This window comes from Macaca thibetana, chromosome 13, assembly GCF_024542745.1.
Source record: "Macaca thibetana thibetana isolate TM-01 chromosome 13, ASM2454274v1, whole genome shotgun sequence".
Classification (NCBI taxonomy): Eukaryota; Metazoa; Chordata; class Mammalia; order Primates; family Cercopithecidae; genus Macaca; species Macaca thibetana.
Window position 1 is genome coordinate 35,397,874 of NC_065590.1, and position 25,971 is coordinate 35,423,844.

Here is a 25,971-nt window from a genome sequence, read left to right on the forward strand (position 1 = left end):
TTGCAAATTGATAGATGATTGGAGCTAAAGCAGTCTAAGTTCCTTGTAATATTCTGGAGGAAGATATAAACACCAATTAAATTTAGACTTTGCTAAGTTAAATATGCATGTTAAAATTTCTATACTAATCGCTAAAGAAATAGAAACAATACATAGTTTTGAAACTAAAAAGAAGAGGAGGGATGGAAAAAAGAGGGGAATATTTTAATCAAAAAAAAAAGGCTGATAGAGATACGAAATAAGATGGCAGAAACAAATTCAAATATATTAGTAAAGATTGTAACAATGGATTAACCACAAATAGAATCTATCTATTTGCTGGTCACAGGAGAGATAGCTAAAATTTAAAGACAGAAAAGTTGAAAGTAACAAGATGGAAAAAGCTATACAAGGAAAATACTAACCAAAAGAAAGCTGGGGTAGCTATATTAACATGAACAAAACAGACTTTAAGAAAAACTCTCATTAGCAGAGACTTTAAAAGACAGAGATGGGCAGAGGCTTGCTACATATTGTTAAAAGATTCAATTCCCCAGAAGATATAAGAATTCTCTATAGAGAGAGAAAAAATATAGAGATCATCAAATATATAAAAGTAGGGGGAATTATAAGGAGAAATTGACAAATGTCACATCAAAGCAGAATATTTTCATATCTCACTCAGAAATTGATAAACCACCACAGACACAAAAATCAGAAGAAGTACAGATTTTAATAACAATTAACAAGCCTGTTCTAAATGCACATTAAATATATAAGACATCTGGACAATACACATTCTTTTCAAGCACACACAGGACAGTTACAGATTTACACTAGACCATAAAGCAAGTGTCAGGCCGTTTCTAAGTATTGAATCATTACACATAGACTACATTCTCTGGACAACAGAGACCATTCCAGTTAACCTAGAAATCAATAACAAAAGACAATTTAAAATATAAGTTAGTAACTTCCAAAAATCATGTTTTTAGATAACTCAGGTGTCAAAAAGAAATAAAAATCCAAAAATACTCAGAATGGGAAATAAAAATATTAGTTGTCAGAACCTACAGGATGCATAAAGCAGCAGTGACAGGAAATTTTATAGCCTTAAATGTTTACATAGAAGTTAAAATATAATAAACTCCCCCAAAATAGAAGGAAGAAAAGAAATAAAATGGAAGGAATAAAATAGAAGAAAAGAAGTGAATAAATTATATAATAAGGAAATAATAGAGAAGATCAACTAAAAATTCTTTGAATAGACTGAAAAAAATCTGACAAATTCTGGCAAGAATAATAAAATATAATCTTGAGAATGAAAGGAGGCATAACTAGAGGGAGAAGAAATTCTTTTTGAAAAATTAAGAGATCATAAAAAAATGTTACACCAATATTTTTAGGAAGAAATAGATAATTCCTAGAAAATTTAAATCACCAAAAGTCACTCACATAGAAACAGAAAATCTCAAAGGTCCTATAAACATTTTTTAAAGTTGCATCAGCAGTTTAAAATATTCCCAAAAAGAATACTAAGTCTAGACAGTTTTATGAGTGAATCTACCAAACATTTAGGCAATGGATAATGTTAATCTTACGGCTTACACAACAGAGGTCATTTTATAAGATTAGTATTATCTAGATACCAAAACGTGAAAATAATAGTATGAAAAAGGAAAACTTTAAGCCAATATCACTCCAAAAAAATGATGCAAAAAAAAAATCCTAAACTTAACGTTTGCAAACTGAGTCCAGCAAGGCAGAAAAAAAGATAATATATCATGATCGGATTAGATTGTTTCAGAAATGCAAAGTTGTTTAAGTACTAATATAGATATATTTATTAGTGTATATTAAGTTCTCTAAATCTGAAATTCCTGTTATATATATTTTAGATATCTTGGGTTACCTAATTAACATATACATTAATATATTATATCATATAATTATGTATTATATATTAATGTAATTCATTACATTAACAGGTTAAAGAAGCAAAATTATATGATCACTTCAATGGATACTTTAAAAACATTCAAGAAAATTTAACAACATTCATGAAAAAAACAGCTAACTAGTAAGGTTCTAACAGGTAACTAGGTTCACCTGATAATTTTAACGCTCAGTGGTAAAACATAAAAACATTCATTTTTAAATTAGGAGCAGAAAAGAATACTCTCTATAACCAAGTACATAGAACATCAGCTGAAGGTTCTAGTCAATGGCAATAAGACGAGAAAATAAAATTAAAAAGTAAAAGAAATATAGACAGAAGAATTAAAATTGTGATTAATCACAAATTATATGATTGACTCCATAGAAAATCCAGGAGAATTCTCAAACCAGTATAATTCATAAGAGATTTTAGCGAAGTTTCTGGATATAAGATCTGTATATGAGAATTGATTTCATTTATATACAAGCAAAAACCAATTAGAAAATATACCTTTAAAAATTCAAGTAAAGAGAACAATAATGCATAAAATTGCTAGAACTAAATATAATAAAAGTTGTACTAGACTTTTTTGGATAAAATTATAAAAATTCATTAAATTACCATTAAAGAAGGCCTAAATAAATGGAAAGATATATAATGTTCATGGTTAAAAGGCAATATAATAAAAATGTCTGCTTTCCCCCAAATTAATCCAGAAAGTCACTATAACTCTATCACAAATCTCAACTTATTTTTACATTGAAAAACTGATTCTAAAACTGAAGTGGAAAAGCAAAGGACTAGAATAGCAATGGTGTTTCCGAATATGAACAAAGTACTTCCTTATCAGAGATCAAGACTTATTAGAAAGCTATAGTAAATAAAATAGTGAAATGGCCCAGGGAAAGACAAATAGACCAATGGAACAGAATAGAGAGCCCACAAATAGCCCACACTTATATGGAAACCCAACAAATGGCACAGCTGTCACCATAGGTCAATGAGAAAGGACAGGTCATTCTATGATGATACTAATTCATTGGTTAGTTATATGAGAAAAAAATCTCTACCTCACAGTTAACACACACGCAAAATCAATTCCAGGTGAAATAAATACTTAAGTGTGAAAAGCAAAACTTTAGAATTTTTAGAATATAGACAAATATCTACCTTTAACAGTCTTTTCTAAACAAGAGAGAGAGAAAGATAAACTGATAACCCAAGATATCTAGAATATATATAATAGGAATTCCAGATTGAGAGCGCTTAAAAATGACTTGAATGTAGAAATTAAAGAAAACAATCTATTATAATATCAGCAGAATTTTTAAGGAGCTGGTTCTTTGGATGGAAAACAGCTATAAAATACATGAAATTATATGAAGCCTAATAAAAAAGGAAAATAACACAAATACATAAAATTAAGAATAAAGATGAAAACAGAATAGATACAAAGCTTTTAGTATAGTAATATGTACAAATTTATACCAATGTTAACAGGCAGTATGTGATGACATCTCAGCTACCAAATTGATTGAAGAAGTACAAAATGATCAAAGAATCCCCTCCCAGAAAATGTGTTGAGCCCAGTTTTACAAATGCGTACAAGACAGTTGCATCGTATACAATTATATAAGATATGCATTCCTGAAAATCTTCTATAATTCAAAACATATAACATAACACCACTTTAGAGAAAAAATCATGGCTATCCTGTATTAGCTACATAGATACAATTTCACCACCTTTTAAATTACATGATTGTCAGTCTTTTTTTTTTTTAATTTAGGTTTCCTACTATTATACATTTTGTACATAAAGCCAAACTATTGGAATATTTGTATCATATCATTTCCAAACTGCATAATTTAAGTTCATAAACAGTGTCTCTAGTGTATTTTAGGGCCTTTCAGCAACAATAATTATCATGCCACAGAGCCTGTTTAAGAGCACAGAAAGTAGAAGCACACCTGAAAAGGATTTTAAGGGACTAGTATAACCCTGACATCAAAGTGTAACAAAGACACCTTGAAAGTCATACTTTCTAATAGAGATGTAAAAATCCTAAGTAGTAGCAAATCTAACTCAATAATGTATAATAGAAGCTCTCCTTAAAACTTCTTCTTAGCCAGGATTAACAAATGCCGTCTGTCCTGTCTGCAACAATCTGCCTGAGGTCCAGAACCACTGACTGTCCACAGCTGTTCTAGGATGCCCACTGCAGCTCCAGAAGATGAGCTGGGTGTTTGCCATCAGTCAACTATGTTTCCTCCAAGACCTGTTTATGCCAGTTGTACTAATAGAGTAATTGGATAAACAAAGTATATACTGAAAAACACATAGAATTTGGATACAAAAAGGAAGGGCATTGTATCCATGAAAACTAATTTAAGGCTTTTGTGTTTTGGTGGAGTTGTTTGTTGCAACAAGGTCTCACTTTGTCACCCAGGCTAGAATGCAGTGATGCTATCACGGCTCACTGCAACCTCGTCCTCCAGGGCTCAAGCAATCTTCCCACCTCAGGCTCCTGAATAGCTGGGACTACAGGCATGTGCCATCACACCTGGCCAATTTTTGTATTTTCTGTAGGGAAAGGGTTTCACCATGCTGCCCAGGCTGATCTCAAACTCCTAGGCTCAAGCAATTTGCCTATCTCGGCCTCCCAAAGTGCTGGATTACAGGCGAGAGCCACCACACCTGGCTTGCTTTCGATTTTTTTTTTTAAGTGAGGACTATCATGTACAAGGGAGATAACATAAAAGGTGGAAGGGCATCTTAAACTCTAAGAGGACTCCACACTCAGATTTTTTTTTTTTTTTTTTGCAAGTATCGTTACGTTCTCATCAAACTTTAATAAACCTAAAACTAAAAATCCTAGATAATGCATTTTGGATTTGATTTATACCAAAAGGATGACATGACACACAAGTCAGCACATCCAAATTCAAAAAGAGGGCATGGCACATGTCAAATGATTGACAAATAAAGTTAAATGGATATGGTTAAAAACAAAATGTTTGTGGTACTTTTTTTTTTTTTTTTTTTTTTTTTGAGACGGAGTCTCACTCTGTCGCCCAGGCTGGAGTGCAGTGGCGCGATCTCGGCTCACTGCAAGCTTCGCCTCCTGGGTTCACGCCATTCTCCTGCCTCAGCCTCCCGAGTAGCTGGGACTACAGGCGCCCACCACCACGCCCGGCTAATTTTTTGTATTTTTAGTAGAGACGGGGTTTCACCGTGTTAGCCAGGATGGTCTCGATCTCCTGGCTCACCTCAAGATCCGCCCACCTCGGCCTCCCAAAGTGCTGGGATTACAGGCAAGAGCCACCACACCTAGCCTGTTTGTGGTACATTTGTATGACTTTTAATAAGTCCCTATTTAATCAACTTTTTCAATTAGCCAATCAACTACCTGTCTTGACCGCATTGGATAAGGTGGCTGCAACTGTAGTAAACTATAATACCATGACCAATTGACCGATTTGGGTTTACCCCAGGAATATAGCACAATTATACACCGTATTAACAGACAATGGAAAATAAAATTATCATCTTAATAAATGCCAAATGACATTTGAGAGAATTAAACTTCCATGCCTAATTTTTAAGCTATTAATAAACTAACAATCAGCTGGGTACGGTGGCTCACGCCTATAATCCCAGCACTTTGGGAAGCCAGGGAGGGTGGATCACTTGAGGTCAGGAGTTCAAGATCAGCCTGGCCAACATGGTGAAACCCTGTCTCTACAAAAATACAAAAATTAACAAAGCGCGGTGGTGGGCACCTGAAATCCCAGCTACTCAGGAGGCTAAGGCAAGAGAATTGCTTGAACCCAGGAGGCAGAGGTTGCAGTGAGCCAAGACAATACCACTGTAGTCCAACCTGGGCAACGGAGCGAGACTCCATCTCAAAAACAATAAATAAACAAACAAACAAACAATAAAGGACACAACCTTGCCAAAATCAAATATCTGTCTGAAACCATCAATAATTATCCTAATTAACGGAAATCTGGTAGAGGCATTCTCATTAGAATGAATGACTAAATAAGTCTGCTCAGCAGCATCTCAAATATCAAATGGTATTTGGAAAAAGGAATAAGCCGTTATTATTAGAAAGAAACTAACATGTTTATCATTATTTGAAGAAAACGATCTTACCTACTTGGAAAACCAAACAGAATCAAAGAACAATAGTCAGAACTAATAAATGGGGCTTTAAAAAGAGTCACTTCCAAAGTAAATATACAAAAATAGTATTTTCCCATATTCTAGCAATAGTTTGACAAAGTCATAAGAAAAACAGATATTCCATTTAGAACAGCACCAAAGACCATAAAATGCCTGGGAATACACCTTAACAAGAAATGGCCTGAACAGGTGTACCTGGGGGTAACAAAACAAAACAAAACAAAAAAACAGAAAGAAATCATCTGGACGGACATATATAAAGTAAACTAAAGTAAGTCCTTTAAGGGACAAAAGAAGACAATAGGAGAAATAAACGAACTAAATGGCAAATGATACGTAGTTAAAAGTTCATATGACATGCAGCCATATCTTTAAAGAATACAAGAATAGGCTGGGTGTGGTGGCTCATGCCTGTAATCCCAGCACTTTGGGAGGCCGAGGCGGGCAGATCATGAGGCCAGGAGTTCGAGAACAGGATGGCTAACATGGTAAAACCCCATCTCTACCAAAAATACAAAAAATTAGCCAGGCATGGTGGTGCACACCTGTAGTCCCAGCTACTCAGGAGGCTGAAGCAGGAGAATTACTTGAACCTGGCAGGTGGAGGTTGCAGTGAGCCAAGATCACGCCACTGCATTCTAGCCTGGGCAACAAAGGAACACTCTGCCTCAAAAAAAGTATATATATAATATATAGTATATATTATATACATTATATATTATATGCATTATATATTATATAATATACATTATATAACATAATATATACAAACAAATATGGAAAAATATTCATATATACTTTTAAATTTACAAAATCCAAATTAGAAAAAAACTATGATCTCAATTTTGTTTTTAAAAAGTATTCATGTGAGCTTAAAAGACATCTAAAAAATGAAAGCACATCAAAATCCTAACAGTGCCTATCATTAACTGGTAGGAATAAAAGTGGTTTTAACTTCCTGCTTGACACTTTTTGTGTTTTCCATATTTTATTTAAAAAAGATAAATCAGAAAAAATATATATCTATATCGATAGTCTCCTTCTAGAAGTTCATGAGACCCCCAGTTCAGCAGTGCCTCCTCTTGACACCATAAGTAGAATGTAACTCACTGCCTTTGGCAAGTTCTGTCTCTTACGCCACCCTCCACAGGTCAGGGGCTCCCACTGGCCCTCAGCATAGGTCTTCAGGAGCACATGCTGAAGGCTAGACACCAAAGTCATCTTCCTAGAGGGACCCACAGCCCAGAAAGATGACACCTAGGGAATCCACTCAGGCAAGCAGAAAGGAGCCCTGCCAGAAACTGCAGGAGCAGACTGTTGGCCCAAGCAGACCTCTTAGCACCCAAGGGGGCCAGCCAGGGTTCCTCGGTCACACACCCCCTTCACACATCAGGGAGGAGCACAGAAAGTCAGCCTGCCGTCTGAGGTCCCGCGCCCAGAAGAGGCTTCTGAGGTCCCACACTCCAGAAGTCAGAGTCTAATCGAGAGGTTTCCCTGCCTCCACTGGCCCATGCAGCCCCACCTAAGCCCCCAGTCCTCACACAGGTAAATAAAATTAAGGTAAATCCCAGGAAGTAACCTAGGGGTGTCCATTTCTGAGCATCTACTCTATAGCTTTCTCTCACTCCTCCTTTACAGTGAGGCAAAGATAGGTGACTTTCCTGCTAGGGCTCAGGAAATACCTCCTTTCTTCCTTCCCACTCTTCCCTCCCGTTTCCCTCCTAACCCCCTACCCCCAGCCCCACAAGGAAACACAAGGAGCCCACAAATAAGTAAACAATACATACATGAGGACTGGATGGAGGAGAAGCCGTGTTAGTAGGGGCCAAGCTCGACAGACCGTCTGCAAGCTACAAACGAAACATGCTGGTTAGCAACGGGATTAGAGAATCCACTTCAGGGAAGGCTGGACAGTCCCCAGGAGGTAGCGCTCTCTGACCAGGCACCCTCTGCTCTTCCTCCAGGGAGAACATGTGCTTTGGAGTTGGACAAGCCTGGCTCCAACACGTCACCAGATGTGTGACTTTGGACAAGCCCCTTGACCTCTCTGAATCAGCGTCCTATCTGGAGAATGGGTCCAAAGCCCACCTCACAAGGCGACAGTGAGTACGAATGAGATGAAGGCTGGGCACGTCCAGCACAAGGCAAGGCACGTGGAAGGAGCTCAGCCAATGCCTGACTCCTGCCCACTCTCTCACATGTCCTCCCTCCCTCTCCAAAATCTGCCTACTTCAGGGACACTCCAACTCCCCAGCATCCTAACCACTGAGCCACACTAACACTGCAGGGCATGGTTCCTAAGCTACAGCAGGTTACTCAGTGCTCCCTCCTCCAGGACAAGAACCAGGGCATCATATGTCTTCTCCAAAACCTGACATCAGTGGGGACTTTAGGAGTCTTACAGTCCAACCTCCACTCCATGCTACAAATCACTTTCTGCATCTTTTTCTGAGCATCAGCTCCTTGCCTGCAATCTCCCAGTACTGTGAATCAATATTTCATAATGTTCACCTTAAGAAATCCCTGCGCTGCAGCCTGAGGAGGGCCTCGGGGCTCAGGGCTGAAGGCAGGGAGACTTGTTCAGAGGCCACTGCGATACTCTAGGAGAAGGGAATGGGGCTCTGGGTGGATGAGTACCAGGCTAGCAGGTGGGCAAGCTGAGAAGATGCATGCTAGGCAGAGGGAATCGCAAGCGCAAAGGTGGAGGGGAAGAAAGAAGCACAGCCGCTTCGAGAAAGAGCAAAGGGGTCAGGAGGGTAGGTGCTGGGGAGCAGCCAGCTGGGACCCAGAGCTGCTGGGGCTGGCTCCTCATCCTCTAAACCTCGAGCTGGGGACTCTGGGAGGACTCCAAAGGGCCAAACCCCAGGCTGCCCTGCCTTCCTCAGCACGAAGATTCTGGGAGACACTCCCCAGATGCCCACAGAAACCCACGGAAGGTGAAGCCCTGCTGGGCCCAGGAGGGGTGTTTGGGAACTGGGATCCCTCCCTGCTCTGTGAAAAGACACATCACTGAGGGGCCACTCAGGGTTGTTCAGAGCCAGAAGCAGAATCAGCCCTGGGCACCTAGCCAGGGCTGCTGGATGGCCCTGGGGTGCTAGCCACATGTCGTGTGACCCCTGGAATAGACTGGGTGAACTCCACGTGCCACCCCCAGCTGGCCAGAGATGGGCCTCGCCAGGCAGCAGCTATGCCCCTCCCATTCGCATCCTGAACCCCACAGAAGCCTTACTGTTATTTTTAATGCAGTTCTTTTTTAGAAAGGTGAGAGGGAAACCGGCAGTTCACCAGAGCAAAATAAAGCTAAACATAGTGTTCCAAAGATCTGGTCCAGCTTCAGAAATTACACGTTCCCCTTTGGGACTCAGGCATAATTTGCCACTCTGGTTCTGGGAGCACGTTCCCACCTTCACGGCATCCCAGAGACTATAACCAGAGCAGCAGGCTCAAAATTAGCCCCAGCCCCAGCGCCTGGGAGCCTGGGAGCCTGGGAGCCTGGGAGCCTGGGAGCCGGCCAGCCCCAGCACCCGCCCCACAGAGTGAGGAAACAGTCTCCCGAGGCCTCCTGCACACTAGCCGGCCAGGCCTGTCTCCTGCTGGCACCCCACGCTCACCACACACACAAAACACACACACAGACACACACCCACCACCTCTACTCCACATATACACCCACCTCTGCCACACACATCTCTACCACGCACACACACACATCCCACCTCTACCACACACACCACCTCCTCTACCACACACACCACCTCCTCTACCACAAACACCCACCACCTCTACCACACACACACCACACCTCTACCCCACACAAACACACACACTCCACCTCTACTACACATACCCCACCCTCTACCATACACACACACACTCCACCTCTACCACACACACACCACCTGTACCACACACCCCTCTACCACACACACACCCCACCTCTACCACACACACCATCTCTACCACAAACACCCACCACCTCTACCACACACACCACACCTCTACCCCACACAAACACACACACTCCACCTCTACTACACACAACCCACCTCTACCATACACACACATACCCCACCTCTACCACACACACACCACCTGTACCACACACCCCTCTACCACACACACACACCACCTCTACCACACACACACACTACCTCTACCACACACACACCACCTGTACCACACACCCCTCTACCACACACACACACACCACCTCTACCACACACACACACCACCTCTACCACACACACACCACCTGTACCACACACCCCTCTACCACACACACACACCACCTCTACCACACACACACACTACCTCTACCACACACACACCACCTGTACCACACACCCCTCTACCACACACACATACCACCTCTACCACACACACACACCACCTCTACCACACACACACCACCTGTACCACATACCCCTCTACCACACACACACCCCACCTCTACCACACACACCATCTCTACCACAAACACCCACCACCTCTACCACACACACACCACCTGTACCACACACCCCTCTACCACACCCACCACCTCTACCACACACATCACCTCTACCCCACATGTACACACACCCCCTCTACCACACACACACACTACCTCTACCACACACACACCACCTGTACCACACACACCTCTACCACACACACCACCTCTACCACACACATCACCTCTACCCCACATGTACACACACCCCCTCTACCACACACACACACCACCTCCACCACGCATACACCACCTGTACCACACACACACATACCACCTCCACCACACACACCCCACCTCCACCACACACATCACCTCTACCACATACCACCTCTACCACACACACTCTCCACCTCTACCACACACATCACCTCTACCCCACATGTACACACACTACCTCTACCACACACACACCTCTACCACACACACTTGTACATACACACACGTACCTCTTTGTCACATACAACATACACACAGAGTCTCACTTCCAAGCCTTTGCCCGAGCCCTTTTGCCTGCCAGGAAAGCCTCCCTGTCCTCCCCTGTTCACCCACCCGCCTCAGAGGCCCCTCCCCGGAGAAGCTTCCCCGGATGCTTCACCTATGCTGAACCTGCAGGGCCAGGAGACTCCAAGAGTTTGGTCTCCTTGTTAATGAAGCATCTCCTCACTTTGGCATCACTTATTTGAGATCTTCTGGACATCCCCTCTTCCCTTGTCTCTTTGTGACCAGAGCTGGAACTTCCTAAAAGTTATTTCTCTAATTCTTCAGCACACACATATTCCCACCTCCCGAAATTCTCCTTCTCTGAAGACTTAAAGAGGAGCCCCTCTACCCAAGAGCGCTCTCAGAATGCTCAGCAACAGCCGCCCTTGCCATACCCAGCTGGCTCTGGGGGCATCTCAGTGCCTCAAAGGTGTGATTTCTGGGGGCACAGCCTCTATTTGGAGCTTCAAGACTCTCTATAGAAAAGGGACAGGGGGTGGCAGGCTCTCTGTGTGTTCCTGAACACTCTTTTTTCTTCCCCTAATCATAGTTACAACACCAAGAACTGCCTTAATAAAAAATAAATAAATAAATAAAAACTAGTGAACGAAGAACTTAATTTTATTTTAAAGGTAGAAATGAAGTCAAAGACAGAATCAGAGACAGAAAGAGAAATCCAGAAGGAAGAGGAAAGAATGGGAATGAAATGTTGGGAGCTGTGCATTCAGATTGTATGTTTGGGTGGGTTTCAGTATTTTTCTATATTTTCCAAATGCTATATAAAGAACACATATCATTTTATCGTCTGAAAACAATGAAACATCATTTTCTAAAGCAGAGAACTAGATGGAATAGGATACTTCTGCTCTCCCTATTTGATGACACACCCAGGCCTGCCCTCAGAAAGTTCAAAGTCAAGGCCACAATTCCTGCACTGCCACCACCAAGCCTAGACACTCCTCTGGCCAGCACCCATGGGAGCTCGTGCACACACCTGCTCCTATCCCCCCACCTCTCATGCACACTCATGTGCACACACCACCCCCACCCCTAGTCTGCCAGGCCAAAGTCTACACATAGGATGGTTGCACTGACCAAGAACAAGTGGTGGAGTTAATACGTCTGAGTATTTCTCATCCCAATCCTCATTGCCATGGAGAGTTTAAAGAGGCCAGGCACCACCCAAGCAGGGGCCCCCGCTTACTCCTAGAGACAGACACTGATCTACAAGCCCTGGGAGGTTGAGCACAGACCTGCCTTATACACGTTTTGAGTCACCTCCAGAACTGGCCACTCTCGACACAAACCAAAACACTTCTAGAAACCTGAGAAATGCTCCGTGGTGAGTGTGCCAGCCCATGGCCTGAACATCAAGCAAGGGTCTCCAGTGACATGTTCTAAATGTGTGGCCAGCTCATCCCAGGACCTGGGCAGATGCTGGTAAGAAGGCTTCGGGAGCAGAGAGAAGGTGTCACTGAGGAAAGAGACAGGAAGGGACCAAGATGGAAAGGTAACTCTGGCAAGAGCAGGTTTGAGCTAGGAGGGGTCCTAGGACCACAGCCAGGACACGGTGAACACATCCAGCACCAGGCAGGGCTGCATCAACTGTGAGGATGGAACAGGCTGCTGAGAAACACCGGTGGGGCAGACAGGAGCCAGCCAAAATCCAAATTCTGCCAGACCTCTCGTCCCTCCTGTCCCCAGAGGCCAGGGACTTTCACGCTATCTGCATTGGAGGAGGAGGGAGAGGAAGAGAGCCCAGCCATAGTTATCTAGCAAACCACTGGAACTGTACCCAGGGTCAGCTGCCTCCTGGGTTGGCCTTGGAGCGCCTGTCCTCCAGAGTGCCAGGGACAGGGAGGAGAGGTGAACAAGTGAAAGATTTCCTGGATCAGCCCAATCAGAGCAATAGATCTCAGAGAAAAACAGGAACAAAGTCAGATACCAGACAAGGGGCTTCCCCAGAGGGCAAGGGCTCCCTGGAGACCAGAACTGGTCTCCCTGCTGGGTTTGAGGCTCTTGAGAACAGAGTTTTGTCTCCTTCATCAGACAGGGAGCTCCATGAGGGCAAGGTCCAAGACTCCCCCATCAGAGCAAGGCAGTGTCATTTCCTCCTCCTCCCCCATCCCAGGCCAGGGGAGGCCCAGCCCCTCCCCAGGTGGGCACACCTCCAGGAGCCCCATCCCAGCTCCAACCAGTGCTGCTGGTCTGGCCGGCAGCTCTAGCCAGAGTGGCCGTGTGCTCCCACAAACAGCACAGGCCTGGCTCTGGCTCAGACCCCAGCCCCAGTTCCCTCATGTCAACGCCGGGAGGATGGCCAGGCTGGGCCTCCTCATCGTCTGCCTCTGGCTGTGCTTGTGGCCAACAGGACCTAAAATAGTCCCTCCCCATCTGAGTGTGTAGACATTTTGAGGGCAGCACACACAGAACGGAAATCCTGCTGGGCAGGCCCTGCACTTCCCTGCACAATCTCAGACAGGCCCATGGAGCAGCCGGGAAACAGGAGCCAGGAGCAGGCAGCCAGAGTTTGGGGCAAATTATCTGCCTAATTCAGCTATAAACACCCAAGCAGCCCAGAGGCACTAGCACTGAGTTTAGTTAAATTTCACATAGGGACATCTGAAATTTCCATTTGGGTTTCCCCAGCCAAGAGAGTGATTCCTCCTCAGATCCATACAGACAGTAGCCAGAAAATCCATCCATCCATCCATCAACCCATGCGCCCATCTACCCACTTGTCCAGACAGACAGACTTTCATTAACACCTCCGCTAAGCGAGGCCTTGTGCTGAGCACTGAAAATACAAAGAGGAAGGAGCCGCAGTTGCTCCCCAGAGCTCAGCCTGGGGAATGTGCTAACATCGACAGAGACGTGCAGGCCCTAGGGCAGCACAGTGACCCAAAATAGGCAAGTCTCACAGAAGAGGAGGAACCAGGAAAGACTCCCCCAGAGAAGTGACCATGCCTAAGTTAGATCTTAAAGAATGACCAAGAGTTGGCGAAGGGACAGGGGGCAGGAGGTCTTCCCAGCAGAAAGGCTGGCAGGGCAGTGCCCTGGAGAGCCATGGAGGCTGGTGAGATGGAACTCAGGGCTTCTGAGGACTTTTAGCATCAATGAAACTACAGATGCAGCAAGGCCCGAGGACACAGGTGTTGTCCACACAGGCCTGGAGGCTCTGCCTCTGGGTGGCTCAGAAGTTCTGGGAGCCCCAGGGTGCCAGGGGTGTGACCAGCATCTTGCAAAGCCCAGAGAGGAGGGTGACAACCTGGAACAGATGGTGAGTTCAAGGCTGGTGCTCACAGTGAGACCTTTCTCCATGTCTGCTGTGGGAAGGACCAGATGGGCTCAGCCCTACAGAATCTAGAGCCACTCCATGGCCCACAGTGGGGGCAGTGCTGCCTCTCAGCACAAGATGCCACAGACCTCCTGCCATGCTCTGTGGCACTGGCATCTGCATCACTGGCTGGCCCTTGGTTGCTGAGTATGTAGCAAAGGGATGACTCCTACCTCCCCCAGGGCTGGAGACCTTAGAATAATGCCCCTTCCTGCCTCTTTCCTCCTTTTCCCTGCAGATGGAGGAATGGGGTGAGATGGACTCTTGGCTTGGACACAGCCTCCTCTTTCTAAGCTGTCTCCAAGAAGCCACCAAGCACAAGCCCACAGAACAACCTTCCCCCTAAGAAGGGGCCTGTCCAAGGTAGGGAGATGGGGCTGGAGGATGCCAGAGATGGCCCACTTGCTCCCTCCCCTGTTGTCCTTCTCTCATTTGCTCCCCACCCTGATTTTCTCGTGATCTCCAGGAGAAAGCCCTCGCCATGGCCCCCAGGGTAGAGGGGCTATTTTTCACATATGCTTCCAAGAAAAGAGATTGAGTCTTGCGCAGATGAGCGCACCCCACCCCGCTCAGCCAGACTGACAGCTCCCATCTGGGTCTCTCTACTGGACAGTGTCCAGCTGCTGAAGCCCAGAAGGGGATGTGTATAGAGGCCGTGTGATAATGAAGGGTTGGAGAGAAGGGGTGGGAAGAGATGAGGAATGGAGGGGAAGGGTGACCCAGGCCTCCCTGGAAGATGTCCATCCTACCTGGATGGGGATGAGGGGCTCCTTGTCATCAATGTCGATGAGCACGTCTTCCCCAGGACTGAGTAGGCTCACATCGTCTGCAGGGGAGGGAGCCATCCAGGCCTGAGAGGGGCTCTCTCAAAAGACTCGCCCCTCACCAGCCCCAGGGCTCCGCCAAGGGACCGAGACAAGACCCCGCGGTCTCTCCACATCTCTCAGTCAGTACCTCTCGCTTCCTCCCTCCCAATAAGTTCCTGTCTCATCTCCATCTCTCCCATCCTCCTTCGCATGCCCTGTCTCCCACTTCTGTCTTCGTCTCCTCACATTTCTCTCCTCCCTCCCCGCATCATTGTCTCCCTGCCCTCTGTCTCCCTCCCCCCGGGGCCCACTTTGAGCCCTTGCCCCTCAGCTCCCACGGGTATCAGTTACCTGCTCCTGGTGCCCCCCCACCCAGAGCTAGGATCTGCCCTAAGGAAGGCGAGGTCCCCGCCCTGTGGTCTAGCAGAGCGGAAATCGCTTCTCATTCAGGTCTCCATATGAGAAGGACTTCAGGATGCATCTCAACTAGGAAGGGTAGCTTGGCCCTGAGGCCCCCCGTTCCCTGAGCTGCCCATCGTCTCCCCTTCCCCTACCTGGGCCACCCTGTGGGGATGGACTCTCCGCCGAGTAGGGGTCACACAGGAAGCTCTCCAGGGAGCGGATGGTACACTGGCCCACCACAGGCCGGCGGCCAAACTGGCGGTTATCGATGACCTTGATGGTGATGGGGGGGCAGTAGAGCTCCTCCCTGGGCAGCATCTGGGTGGAGGAGGAAGAACGCACTGGCCTGAATGCCTCTCTAGGAAGTCTCCAGGTCAAGCCCAAAGAGCAAAAAATGACTATAAACCACAGATAATCCCCACAGCCAGAAATCCAAAATGGTGGCTGGCCCAGAGCTGGGCAGTAGAGCGAAGCCACCCACCTTTTCTGTCAGCCCTTTGAATGCTGCATGCAGAGGCTGGCTTTCCCCCCACAGCTTTACCTTCCAAATACATCCCGTTCAGCCTGAAGTGAAAACAAGGCTGCGTTCCCTCACTGGCTGGGGAGCGGGCGAGGGGAGTTGGCCCGGGACTCAACATTTCTTGCAGACAGTCCCCCCCAAGTGGATACTCAAGAGTTGGCTTATAGACCCAGATTCTTCTCCCCGCACACCCAAAAAGCACTTTGAACACAACTTGAAATAATTTATATGCTCTCCTTCGGGGCAGCTTTGGCTCAGCCAAGAGGAGGCTTCTGTTGACAGCCACTGGGCCTGGAATTTCTACAGCGCTTTCATCTTGCAAACCATTTTCTTTTCCTCAGACCTGCCTTACTCCGGCCACTAGGTCTAGGCATCCCAGGAAGCTGCAGAGGCCTGGGGGGCCTGAGGGCTGTGGGGGTGAGCTCCTTTTAGGGGGCACAGGCTGGGGTGGGACATGGTCAGAAAAGGTTTGGAGGAATCCTGGAAAGCCAAGCCCTAGCAGGTCCCTGAGGGTGCTCCAGGGGACTGAAACCTGTCCCAGAGGGAAAACAGCCAGGGGATGGCTCCTTGGGACTTTCGCTGATCCAGGATCTGGGTAGGAGGCAGAGTCTAGCCCCATTTGTCCTACTCAGAGGCCTGAACCCTTCCAGTGAGGAGGGTATGAGCATTTCTCCCCATGTTCACAGGAAGGTGAGGGGTCCTACCCTGGACCACGCAGGGAATTGGAGCACAAGTCCCAGGCTGCTCGGGGCCATGTAGAACTTCTAGCCCCAGGATTCTGGAAAAGGACAGTAGGGAGGTGGGGCTCACCACTTCCATGAAGAGGGTACAGATGTCAAAGTTGGGGTTCTTCCGGAGGTTCCTGATGACACAGGACTGCACCGTCTGGCCCCCACACTCTATCACAAGGCTCGGGGAGGAGATGCTGGCCAGCTGGTAACTCTTCATGTTCCGCAGGCCCCATGCCAGGACCTGGGCACACAGAATGAGGAGAGTGGCTTGGAAGGCCCCAGGCCCCAGGAAAGGCTGGGGCAGGAAGGGGAAGGGCATTCTGCTCCCAGCCCCCACGCCCAGGCCCGGCCGGCTCACCTCGATGGCGGTACGCTGGAGCGCTGGCTTGATGTTCTGAGGAACCATGTAGATGTTGGCCTCCCTCTGGGGTGGTGGGTAGGGCAGGTCTGTGTCCTCAGACTGCAGTGGACAGCAGGTGGAATGGAGGCAAAGGTGGGAAGAAGACCAAAGCAAAGAGACAAGAGAGAAGGACAGATAGGACAGAAAGAAATGCCAAGTGCAGGGAGAAACAGAGAAGTAAAGACCGAAGTGGACAAACAGGGAGGCAGAAATGAGAAAGCTAAGTCAGTTTTGGCCAGGCACCATCTTCTCCAGGATCACAATTCCAGCACCTTCACCCAGGGTTCAGGTCACCCTGTTTCAAATCAATCCCTCCTCCCATAACTCAGGCTCTGCTGCCCCCTGAGCTGCTCCGGGTCTGCCCCTCCCTGACATGCACACGGCACATGTGTGCACACGCTGCCCACTCCATCCTGGCAGTCCCACTTCATCCCCTCTCAGTCCCAGAGAGGACCACGTGCCTGCCCCCCAGCCTGGTTCTCCTGCCTCCTGGCTCAGACCCTTCCAGGTTATCATCTGCCCTGGTATTTCACCCCCACCCCCATCCCCACCCCCAGACACCTTCCAGCCCCAAACCCCACCTCTCACACCTGTCCCCTGTGAGGACAGAACACTTGCAATGTGAGCCAGAAAGACAGCAACCGCCCAATGGGAGAAGGGGCTATAAGGGCCCGTCATCCCCAGAGAACCAAAGCACACTGCTGGGGAGGGTCTCTCTCCACTACAGAGACGAGCACGTGTGTGTCAATTCTGGCCTACTAAGGGTTTGCCAGAAAGAGTTGGGCAAAAATCCTCAATGATCACAAAGAACTACATGAGGAAGCAAGATGGGGCAAGGGAGGCAGGTACTGCCTTAGATAGTTAACCGCCAATAACAGCAGTTAGGAACACAGGTGTGAGTCCTACCTCCACTACGTATGACATTAAATAAATTATTTCACCTCTCTATGGCTTAATGTTTTCATCTATAAAATGGTTAGCAAAAGTTGTCAACCTGTAAAGGTCAGGGTGAGGGTTGAAGAAGTTAATACCTGTATAACATTTGGAGGAGTGCCTGGTTCATGTAAACCTTCAACAGGACTATTAGCCCATGTGGTGCTTTTGTGACGATTGGAGAAAGATGTGCTTAAGACTCTTTACTTCCATGTCAGAAAATCATCATATTTTCTGAGTTTATTTGAACAAGACACTTTACTGCCACCTATTGGGAAACTGTTATAATAAATACAAGTATATGGTGTCCTGTGCTAGAAATTGCACCCCCTTAGACACACAGTGTCCTTGTGCAGTGCCCAACCTGCACATCCATACGTGGCGGGCCTGACATGCAGGAAATGTTAACTATAATTAAAAGGACTGTGATGGACACTTTACAGAGCTTGCCTCATGTAATCTCATTTATTAAACAATGAAATCATTGGATTCATTCTCCAAGCAACTTGCGTTGGGTTCCTTCCACAAGGATGGTACATCCATACACAGACGCTCTGCCATAGATGGTGGGAGCAGTCAAAGCAGAGAAAGATATCAGCAGAGAAAGACATCAGCTTCCCCCACCTCCATGACTCACTTCACAGCCAACCCAAGCCAGACTCCTGCCCAGTGACACCCTGATGACACCATGTTTTCCCGGACCTACAGCAGCGGGAAGCTTAGTCCTAGAATCAGACTTCATCTCTAGTTCCAACTCTGCCACCTCCTCGCCGTTTGACCTTGGGCAGATTACTTAACCCCAGTGACAGTATTCTCAGATGAAGATCTGAGATAAGCTGCTCTGAGAATTAAATGAGAGAACAAATCTGACTAGCGCCTGGCACACAGGAGGCGCTTAGTAAATGGCTATGACTGTAACTATTACTAGAATTGTGCTTAGTACCATTGTTTTTGCCATTGGTGTTGGTGTTGATCTCCCCAGGGTGACTTCAAGAGAGCTGAGCCATCAGAAGCATCTTTCAGGGCAACACTGGCTTTATTACTGTCTCTAAGTCACCAGGGCATAAAGCAAAAATCTTGTCATTTTCCTCCAGATCCACAATGCAGGTGACATGATGCAGGAAGCGCCTGCCTTGCTGACTGGCTGATAGGGAGGAATGATGGACAGGGCTGCTGCAGTGCACAGTTCCAGGGGCTGCTATGCATGGCACAGTCCACATGAAAGGTGCCCTTGGAGGATAGAGGCAGGGCCTGAACAGCTTCTACAGGCTGCTATGGGGACCCCCAGTTTGATGTCCTTCCTGGGCACTCCAAGGCAACCAGCTGCAGGTGGCAGCACAGCAGGGTATCCTCTTTAAAGACAGGGTTGCACTTGAAGGCCTGCTTGTGGCCTGTTCATGGCCCCTTACAGCTAATGCCCAACCCAGTATGGACCCAGAGCCAAAAACCTAAGTCAAAGAGGGGCCAAAAGAAAAATCCATCAGGGAGGGAACAGCCCCAGGATCCCCTGAGTGGAGTGGCAGAAAGACCAATTTTCTCATATCCTCGTTCTCTTAAAATCACTAGGGAAAACTCATGAACACATTCCTCCCAGAGTATTTCCTCTCTAGGCCCCCAAACGCTGGGCAGTATCCACTTTATCCCTCGTTTCCTCAGCCTGTCTCTCCCTCGGGGCTCCCTCAACCTCCACGGTGATGACATTCCTCTCTAAAGGCTGGGGACCAGGCTCCCCATCTTCAGGAGCCTGCTTGCTGAGGGCAGGGGAACGAGAACCTAGAGAAGGGTAAGCTCCAGTACCGTTTGGAGAAGGCCCTGGAGGAAGAAGGCAGGAGCACACAGCTGCGGAGCATCGGGCCCAGCGGAGGCAGAAGGAAGAGACAGGCAGAGACAGTGGTTAGAGGTATGTCCAGGCAGCTTCCTCAGCACGAGGTCACCGCATGCATCCCAAGGCCATCTCTGTCCACCGTGCTGTCCCCAGGGGTCCCAGGACATGCTTCTTCCCTGACATTTCCTGCCACCTCCCAGGGTTGCCTGCCTCTGTGGCTCCCCCTATGACCATGCATCCAAATGCTCCTCCCCAATTTTTCACACTGTCTCCTGGATCTTCTCCTTCCCAATTTAAAGACATCCCCATCTCCCAAATCCACCCGCGCCCTCCTCTCTGTGACCCCTCTGCAGGTTCCCTCCTCTCCTCTCTCTAATCCTGTCTCCTCCTTCATGTCCACACCACCAGCTGCCCAGTGCACCCTACTTCTGCCCTCAGCACCCCTCCCCAGAAATTTGTCTCCAAAGTCCCCTACCCGAAGGACACTCATGGGCTCTTCTCTCTCTCGCCCCCTCAGCAGCAACTGGCCAGCTGACCTCGCCTTCTTCCCAAACTGTCTCTCTGGATCCACACTGCTGGCCCCCACCCTGTTTGCTGAGCCTCCTCCACAGCCTCCCCATCTTCCTCCACCAAGCCCTGATCTGCTCCTTAGCCCTCTCCTGGACTTTCTGCTCCCAAACATCTCTGCTAAGCCCCAATATCTTACTGCTTAGTTCATTCATGTGTCCTACTGGCCTCTCACACTGAACTTGTCCAAAACTGGATTCTTTATCTTCCCCCTCAGAACCTGCACACTTCAAGTCTGACCCCACCATCCACCTAGACAACCAAGCCAAAAGCCCCCATGCCATCCTTGGCTCCTCCTGCCCCTCATCGCCCTGCCTGACTGATCACCAAACACTGGTGAGCCTGTCTCCTGAACATCTCTCACGCCTGCCCACCCATCTCCTTGGCTCAGTGCAAGCCACCGCCCTCTCTCACCTGGACTCACCAGCACCCCCCTTTCACTCGGTTCTGACACCCTCTCCCGAAAGCCCACGCGCGCTGCAATCTGCAGCCAGGGCAGGCTTTCTAATAACGTCACTCTCTGCTTCAAGTCCTCCAATGTCTTCCCACCGGCTCAGGATGAAGTGCAGACTCTTCAAAGTAGCCTCCACAAGACCCCTAATCTTCCAGCTCCTGCTGCCTTCTCTGGGCATGTTTCTCCTCGGATAAATTTCCCCTTGATGACCCCAAGTAGTGATGAACCACCTCCTGGGATACACGCAACCCCTGCCCTTCTGAATGCTAGCAGGTTGCAGGAGACACCATGCTCTTTTAGCTTTGAGTCTTGGAGCTCAGTGGTCCCTCTGTCTGAAATGCACTTCTACCCCAACTCCTTCTGTACTTCCTATTCGGACTGCTGGTGTCTATTTAAATATTCCCTGGTGCCCCAAGCTTAAGTACCCCCGTAGCTCCCATAGCAACTTACACTTATTCTCATAGAAAGACACATCAATCCATCACCCCGTGCCATCTCCACGTGTTCATTTGATTGTGTCCTTGGTTAAACCAGCAATTCTGTACACAGGGACCATAGCTGAATTCCCCCGTCCAATAAATAAATGATTATGAATGGATAACTGAAGGGGAAGAGGGAGGGTGAAGACAGAAGAGTGGGTGGATGGGAAGATAAAGGAATGAATCCAGCACACACTCTCCTCCTTCCTAGCACCCGTGGCTGCTCCAGCCTGACCCTGGGTCCTCCCCAGGCCTGCTCATTACTCCCTCTGGGTCAATTTTCTTTACTGCCACCTGAATCTAACCCATTTTTAGGGCCTAATTCAAGATCTCTAGAACAACTCTCCAAGACGCTCCAGAAACGCCTTATAACCTGACTCTGACTCTCTTAACCCCATCTACGTGACCCTTTCCCCACATAGCCCATTCCCAGGGTCCTAAGGGGTCTCTGATCAACTCACAGGCAGGAGTCCTGAGGCCTCTGCCAGCTCTTGAGCCTGGTTTTCAACTTTTTTTCTGGTCCAGTCCACTTGAGGGGTACAGCACCCCCACCTCCAGGACAGTAATTCTCAGTGAGGTGCTGTGACCCTCATTGCAACTGGGAAGCCTCTCAGCACTGCTGGGCAGACAGGGTGTGGACTGAAAGTGCCACCAGAACATCCTGATTCACCGTCCTATGGCTGATGGGGGACTCTGATAAGCCTAACTAGAGGAAGCCACATTGGACCAGCTCCCGACTTGCTCCCCTCAAATGCAGGGACAAGCAGGGGCGGCTGCAGGGATGGGTTCTACAGGTGTGCAAGGTGTTGATCAAGCCAGCCCAGACTAAGAGGACCCCAGGAACAAGTGAAGCTCTCTCCCCTACCAGAGCTGAAGCCATCCTTAAGCCCACTTCAGTCTATCTGTCCCACTGGCCAGTTTAGCACAAAGAACCAAGGCCCTGAGCCATGAAAGGGGCTCCCCTAGCCCCATCTAGGGGCCACCACATTAGACAGGAGTCGCTCCCAGGACAAGGGAAGTGGTGGCAAGCCTCCTGGGTCAGCCCAGTCACCAGTAGCCTATGGACCCTCACCTCACCCAGGAGGGGACAGAAGACTCTGCAGTCACATCCTGGTTCCTCCGGGAGCTCCAGGCAGAGGGCAGCCAGGCAGGCTGGGAGGGCTCCATTGTCTGCCTGCCCCACCCAGCTCGTTAGGAACAACATGTTGCTCTAATTACACTTCCCAGGAAAAACAGTGTTTTAAATTAAGGCCTTGGGGGAGGTATGGGGGATGGGGGACCACTGGCTTTATTTTCCTGATTGCAAAACACGAAATTTTTCCTTCCAGTGGATTTGGGGGTACAGGAGAGTACCCCGGGCACATCTCAGAGTAAAAGTCATATATACCCTGCAGCCTGGATGGGTGGATGGAGTGGCATCCGGTGGCCCCCACCCCTGAGCTGGCAGTAAAATCAGCCACGAAGCATACAATCCCTCCCACCAGGGCATCCCCTGCGCCAGCAGGAGAGAAGCAGCAGAAGCAAGGGTAATACTCTAAACCACGCCCCCTCCCCTCCCCACCTCCCCAGAATGATCAGGACCGCAAGCCCCATGGGTCTTCCTCTACACATGTTCTGTATCCTAGGGGGCCCTGGGCATTCGGGGGCCCGCCATCACCTCTGCTGCTGTGTGTGCGTGCATGTGTGCGCCCTCGAGAGTGTACACAACTCGCACACGCTCACACGTGCGTGCACACATTCTCCAGTTCTCAGGAAATCTAAAATTGCAGTTTCTTTGAACTCATTCCCCTTGGCAGCATGGACTGCCTTTGTTCTCCAGACAAAAAGGAAAAGAAACGAGACAGAGGGCTCAGAAGAGGCGGGGAGAAGGAGGAAGCTGGGGCCAAGGAGCAAACAGGAAGAGTGAAACACGAAAGGAGAGTGGGAAGAGACTCAGGAAGAGAAGGAAAGACAAAGAAAATGCAGACCGGGGAACGCAAAGGAAACCCTTCCCTCCATCCGTTCCCTCTGCGAGGACTCAGATCTCCCGGACATCATCAAAGCCTCAGACACACCATGCAACAGCCTCACTTCCTGACCAAGAGCCACAGAGAGGGGCGTCCCAGGTGGGCATAAAGCCTGGGAGAGGGGAAGTTTGTTGTCCACCAAGCCGCATCCAGGAGGTGACATGCCCTCAGCCCAAGACACTGCTGCCTGGGCCACCTCCCCACATTTTCTACCAATCCCAGCTTCAAAAGCTAGCTCAGTGGCACCTCTTCCGGGAAGCTATCCTCACTGTCCTGCTCTGGGAACCTTCGACAGGGGCAGACAGCACTTCATCTCATTCACAGGCACTGTGGCTTGGGAATCTCCGCACCTGGCTGCGCTAGCTGAAAGGCACTTCCCACAAGAGAGGATAGCCTTAAACCATCCTTCAGAGTCACTTGCCCCATCCGTTCCTACTGGTCTGTCTCCAGTCCAGGCCCCTATCTCAACTGACTCAAGAGCCTCCTAGCCAGTCTCTCACACCCACACCCCTGCAGCCAGACAGCTCCCCAACACACCCATCCTTCCCTCACTGCCCCCTGACTCTCATGGGCTCCCGTGGCCAGGGGCTCAGGAGGAGGCTCCCAGCCCTCCAGGAAGGCTTGAGCACTCTTCACGAGGATCGGGCCGGGAGCCTGGGAGCGGCCAGGTGGGAGATACAAGGCAGGAGCTTGGTCACAGCAAAGAAGACAGAAAAACCCTGCTGGGGTCCTGCCTCCAGCAGAACCAGCGGCAACAGAAGGACCACCCAGCCCCGGGGCTTCTTAAAGTGAAGAGGACTCAGCATCTTGGCATCAGGCTTAGCCTTCAAGTGAGAAGGACATGGGCTGAGCTAGGGGTCCCAGGGCTGTTCCCTGGGGCTGAGGGAGGCCACAAGGTCATCTTCTGGGGCTGGTCCCTGGACCAGCAGATCATTCATCCCACTGGGATAGGTCCTCCTCGGACCCTTTGAACCTGCTGGCCTGGCCCAGCCCTGTGCCTAGCACACTCCTAGGACTCGCTCTCCCCTGGCCCTGCTGACCCACACCCGCCCTCAGCCTGCCGCCTGGTTGGCCCTGCAAGGGGACACTTGGCGCTCTTTGGGCTCTGGCCCACGAGCTGCAGTTTTGATTTGCTTTCTGACGAGACTGCAGCCAGATCCCTGCCCTCGGAATCTGAGCCTTCACTGTTATATATTACGAATCCAGTTATTAAGGATTTTAACTTTTTTTTAATAACTCATCCCTGGGCTGGGTCTTCTTCAGAGCAGGCTGTGGGTTTTGGCCACAAAGTGCACTCAATCAAGAGAGAGGGCTCCGTGCTGCTTCCCTGGACAGGACTCCACCTCCCTTTCCAAATCGGCAGTCTTTCGCAACTGCAGCCAGAAGCAGGAGGCCACCTGTCAGGCGCAATTACAGCGAGCTCACTTGGCGGACCCCACCTCGGTCTGGGAGCAAAAGGAAGTGAGGTAAGGGGTGCGGGGCCTGTGGATCCCACATCCTGACTCTGCACTTCAAGTCCAAATTGCACTGAAAATGTCAAATAGTGTCCGCTCTCAGTCTGGGGATTCCCTAACAGCAGGAAGTGGCTGCCCTTTTCCCAACGCCTCATCTGACCAGGGCTCTCCTTCCTGTCTCTCCGCCCAGGTCTCTGCCACCCACCCTCTGGCCTGGCTCACGACAGTCCACCCACAGATGCACAGGAGGCCATAGGGAACGTGCTTCTCGCCTCCCATGGCAAAAGATGCAGTCTTGCTTTATCTAAATGCAAACTCTAAACTTTTTCCAGTCCCTAGGAGGTCTCCAGCTCACCCCATCCCCCAAACCAGCCAGGACCCAAACTGGTCCTTGGCCTTTTAAGCCAAAGCCATGTTTCTCACTTTCTTTCTAAGTGCTGATGGGCATAAAGACATTTGGCTAATGCCGCCTCTGCCAGAAAGCCTTCCTTGACTACTCTGGCCCCTTCCAAACAATTTATTCTTCAAAATGTGCCACCTGGTACTTAATCATTTAAGACTCTGTATTGCTGTTCCTGTTGTCTGGGTGAAATCTGGCCTCCCAGCAGGATAGCAAGCCTTCTCAGACCAGGATCACTCCCAGGACACACTCTGGGTGGCCCTGAATCCACACAGAGCATGGGGAATAAAATCCAGACAGGTCTCCATGTGACAGGTGCCTACTGGGCACCAGGAACCTGGAGGGCTCCAGGTGTGTGCTTGGAGGCTGGCTTCACCTTCCCTCCACCTCGGCCCACCCACCCCAGCCACCAGACCCAGCTCACCTCATCCAGGATCCTCGATGTCTCCTGCACCTGGCCCACAGCCATGGGATGTGGCACATCCAGGAGATGGTGATGGGGGGTGGGAGGGGAAAAAGTTCTCCATTAGTATCAAGGAGCACTAGGCGGGGCCAGAGGTCAGCACGCAGATGCCAGCA

The 25,971-nt window shown here is 48.7% G+C and overlaps 2 protein-coding genes across 2 annotated transcripts in view; one reads left to right on the top strand and one right to left on the bottom strand.

The window, feature by feature from the left end:
- The window catches only part of PAIP2B (poly(A) binding protein interacting protein 2B), a 577,567-nt gene that overhangs the window by 138,263 nt on the left and 413,333 nt on the right, over nucleotides 1–25,971 (top strand). The window lies entirely within an intron of this gene.
- Nucleotides 1–25,971, bottom strand: part of DYSF (dysferlin) — a 219,204-nt gene that overhangs the window by 57,023 nt on the left and 136,210 nt on the right. Inside the window, exons 36-41 of the mRNA XM_050755219.1 lie at nucleotides 25,817–25,846; nucleotides 17,233–17,334; nucleotides 16,954–17,115; nucleotides 15,776–15,941; nucleotides 15,165–15,241; nucleotides 7,894–7,956 (exon numbers count right to left, since the gene is read on the bottom strand). Of these exons, the coding sequence (XP_050611176.1) occupies nucleotides 7,894–7,956; nucleotides 15,165–15,241; nucleotides 15,776–15,941; nucleotides 16,954–17,115; nucleotides 17,233–17,334; nucleotides 25,817–25,846 (600 nt within the window). The remainder of the gene's footprint in view (nucleotides 1–7,893; nucleotides 7,957–15,164; nucleotides 15,242–15,775; nucleotides 15,942–16,953; nucleotides 17,116–17,232; nucleotides 17,335–25,816; nucleotides 25,847–25,971) is intronic.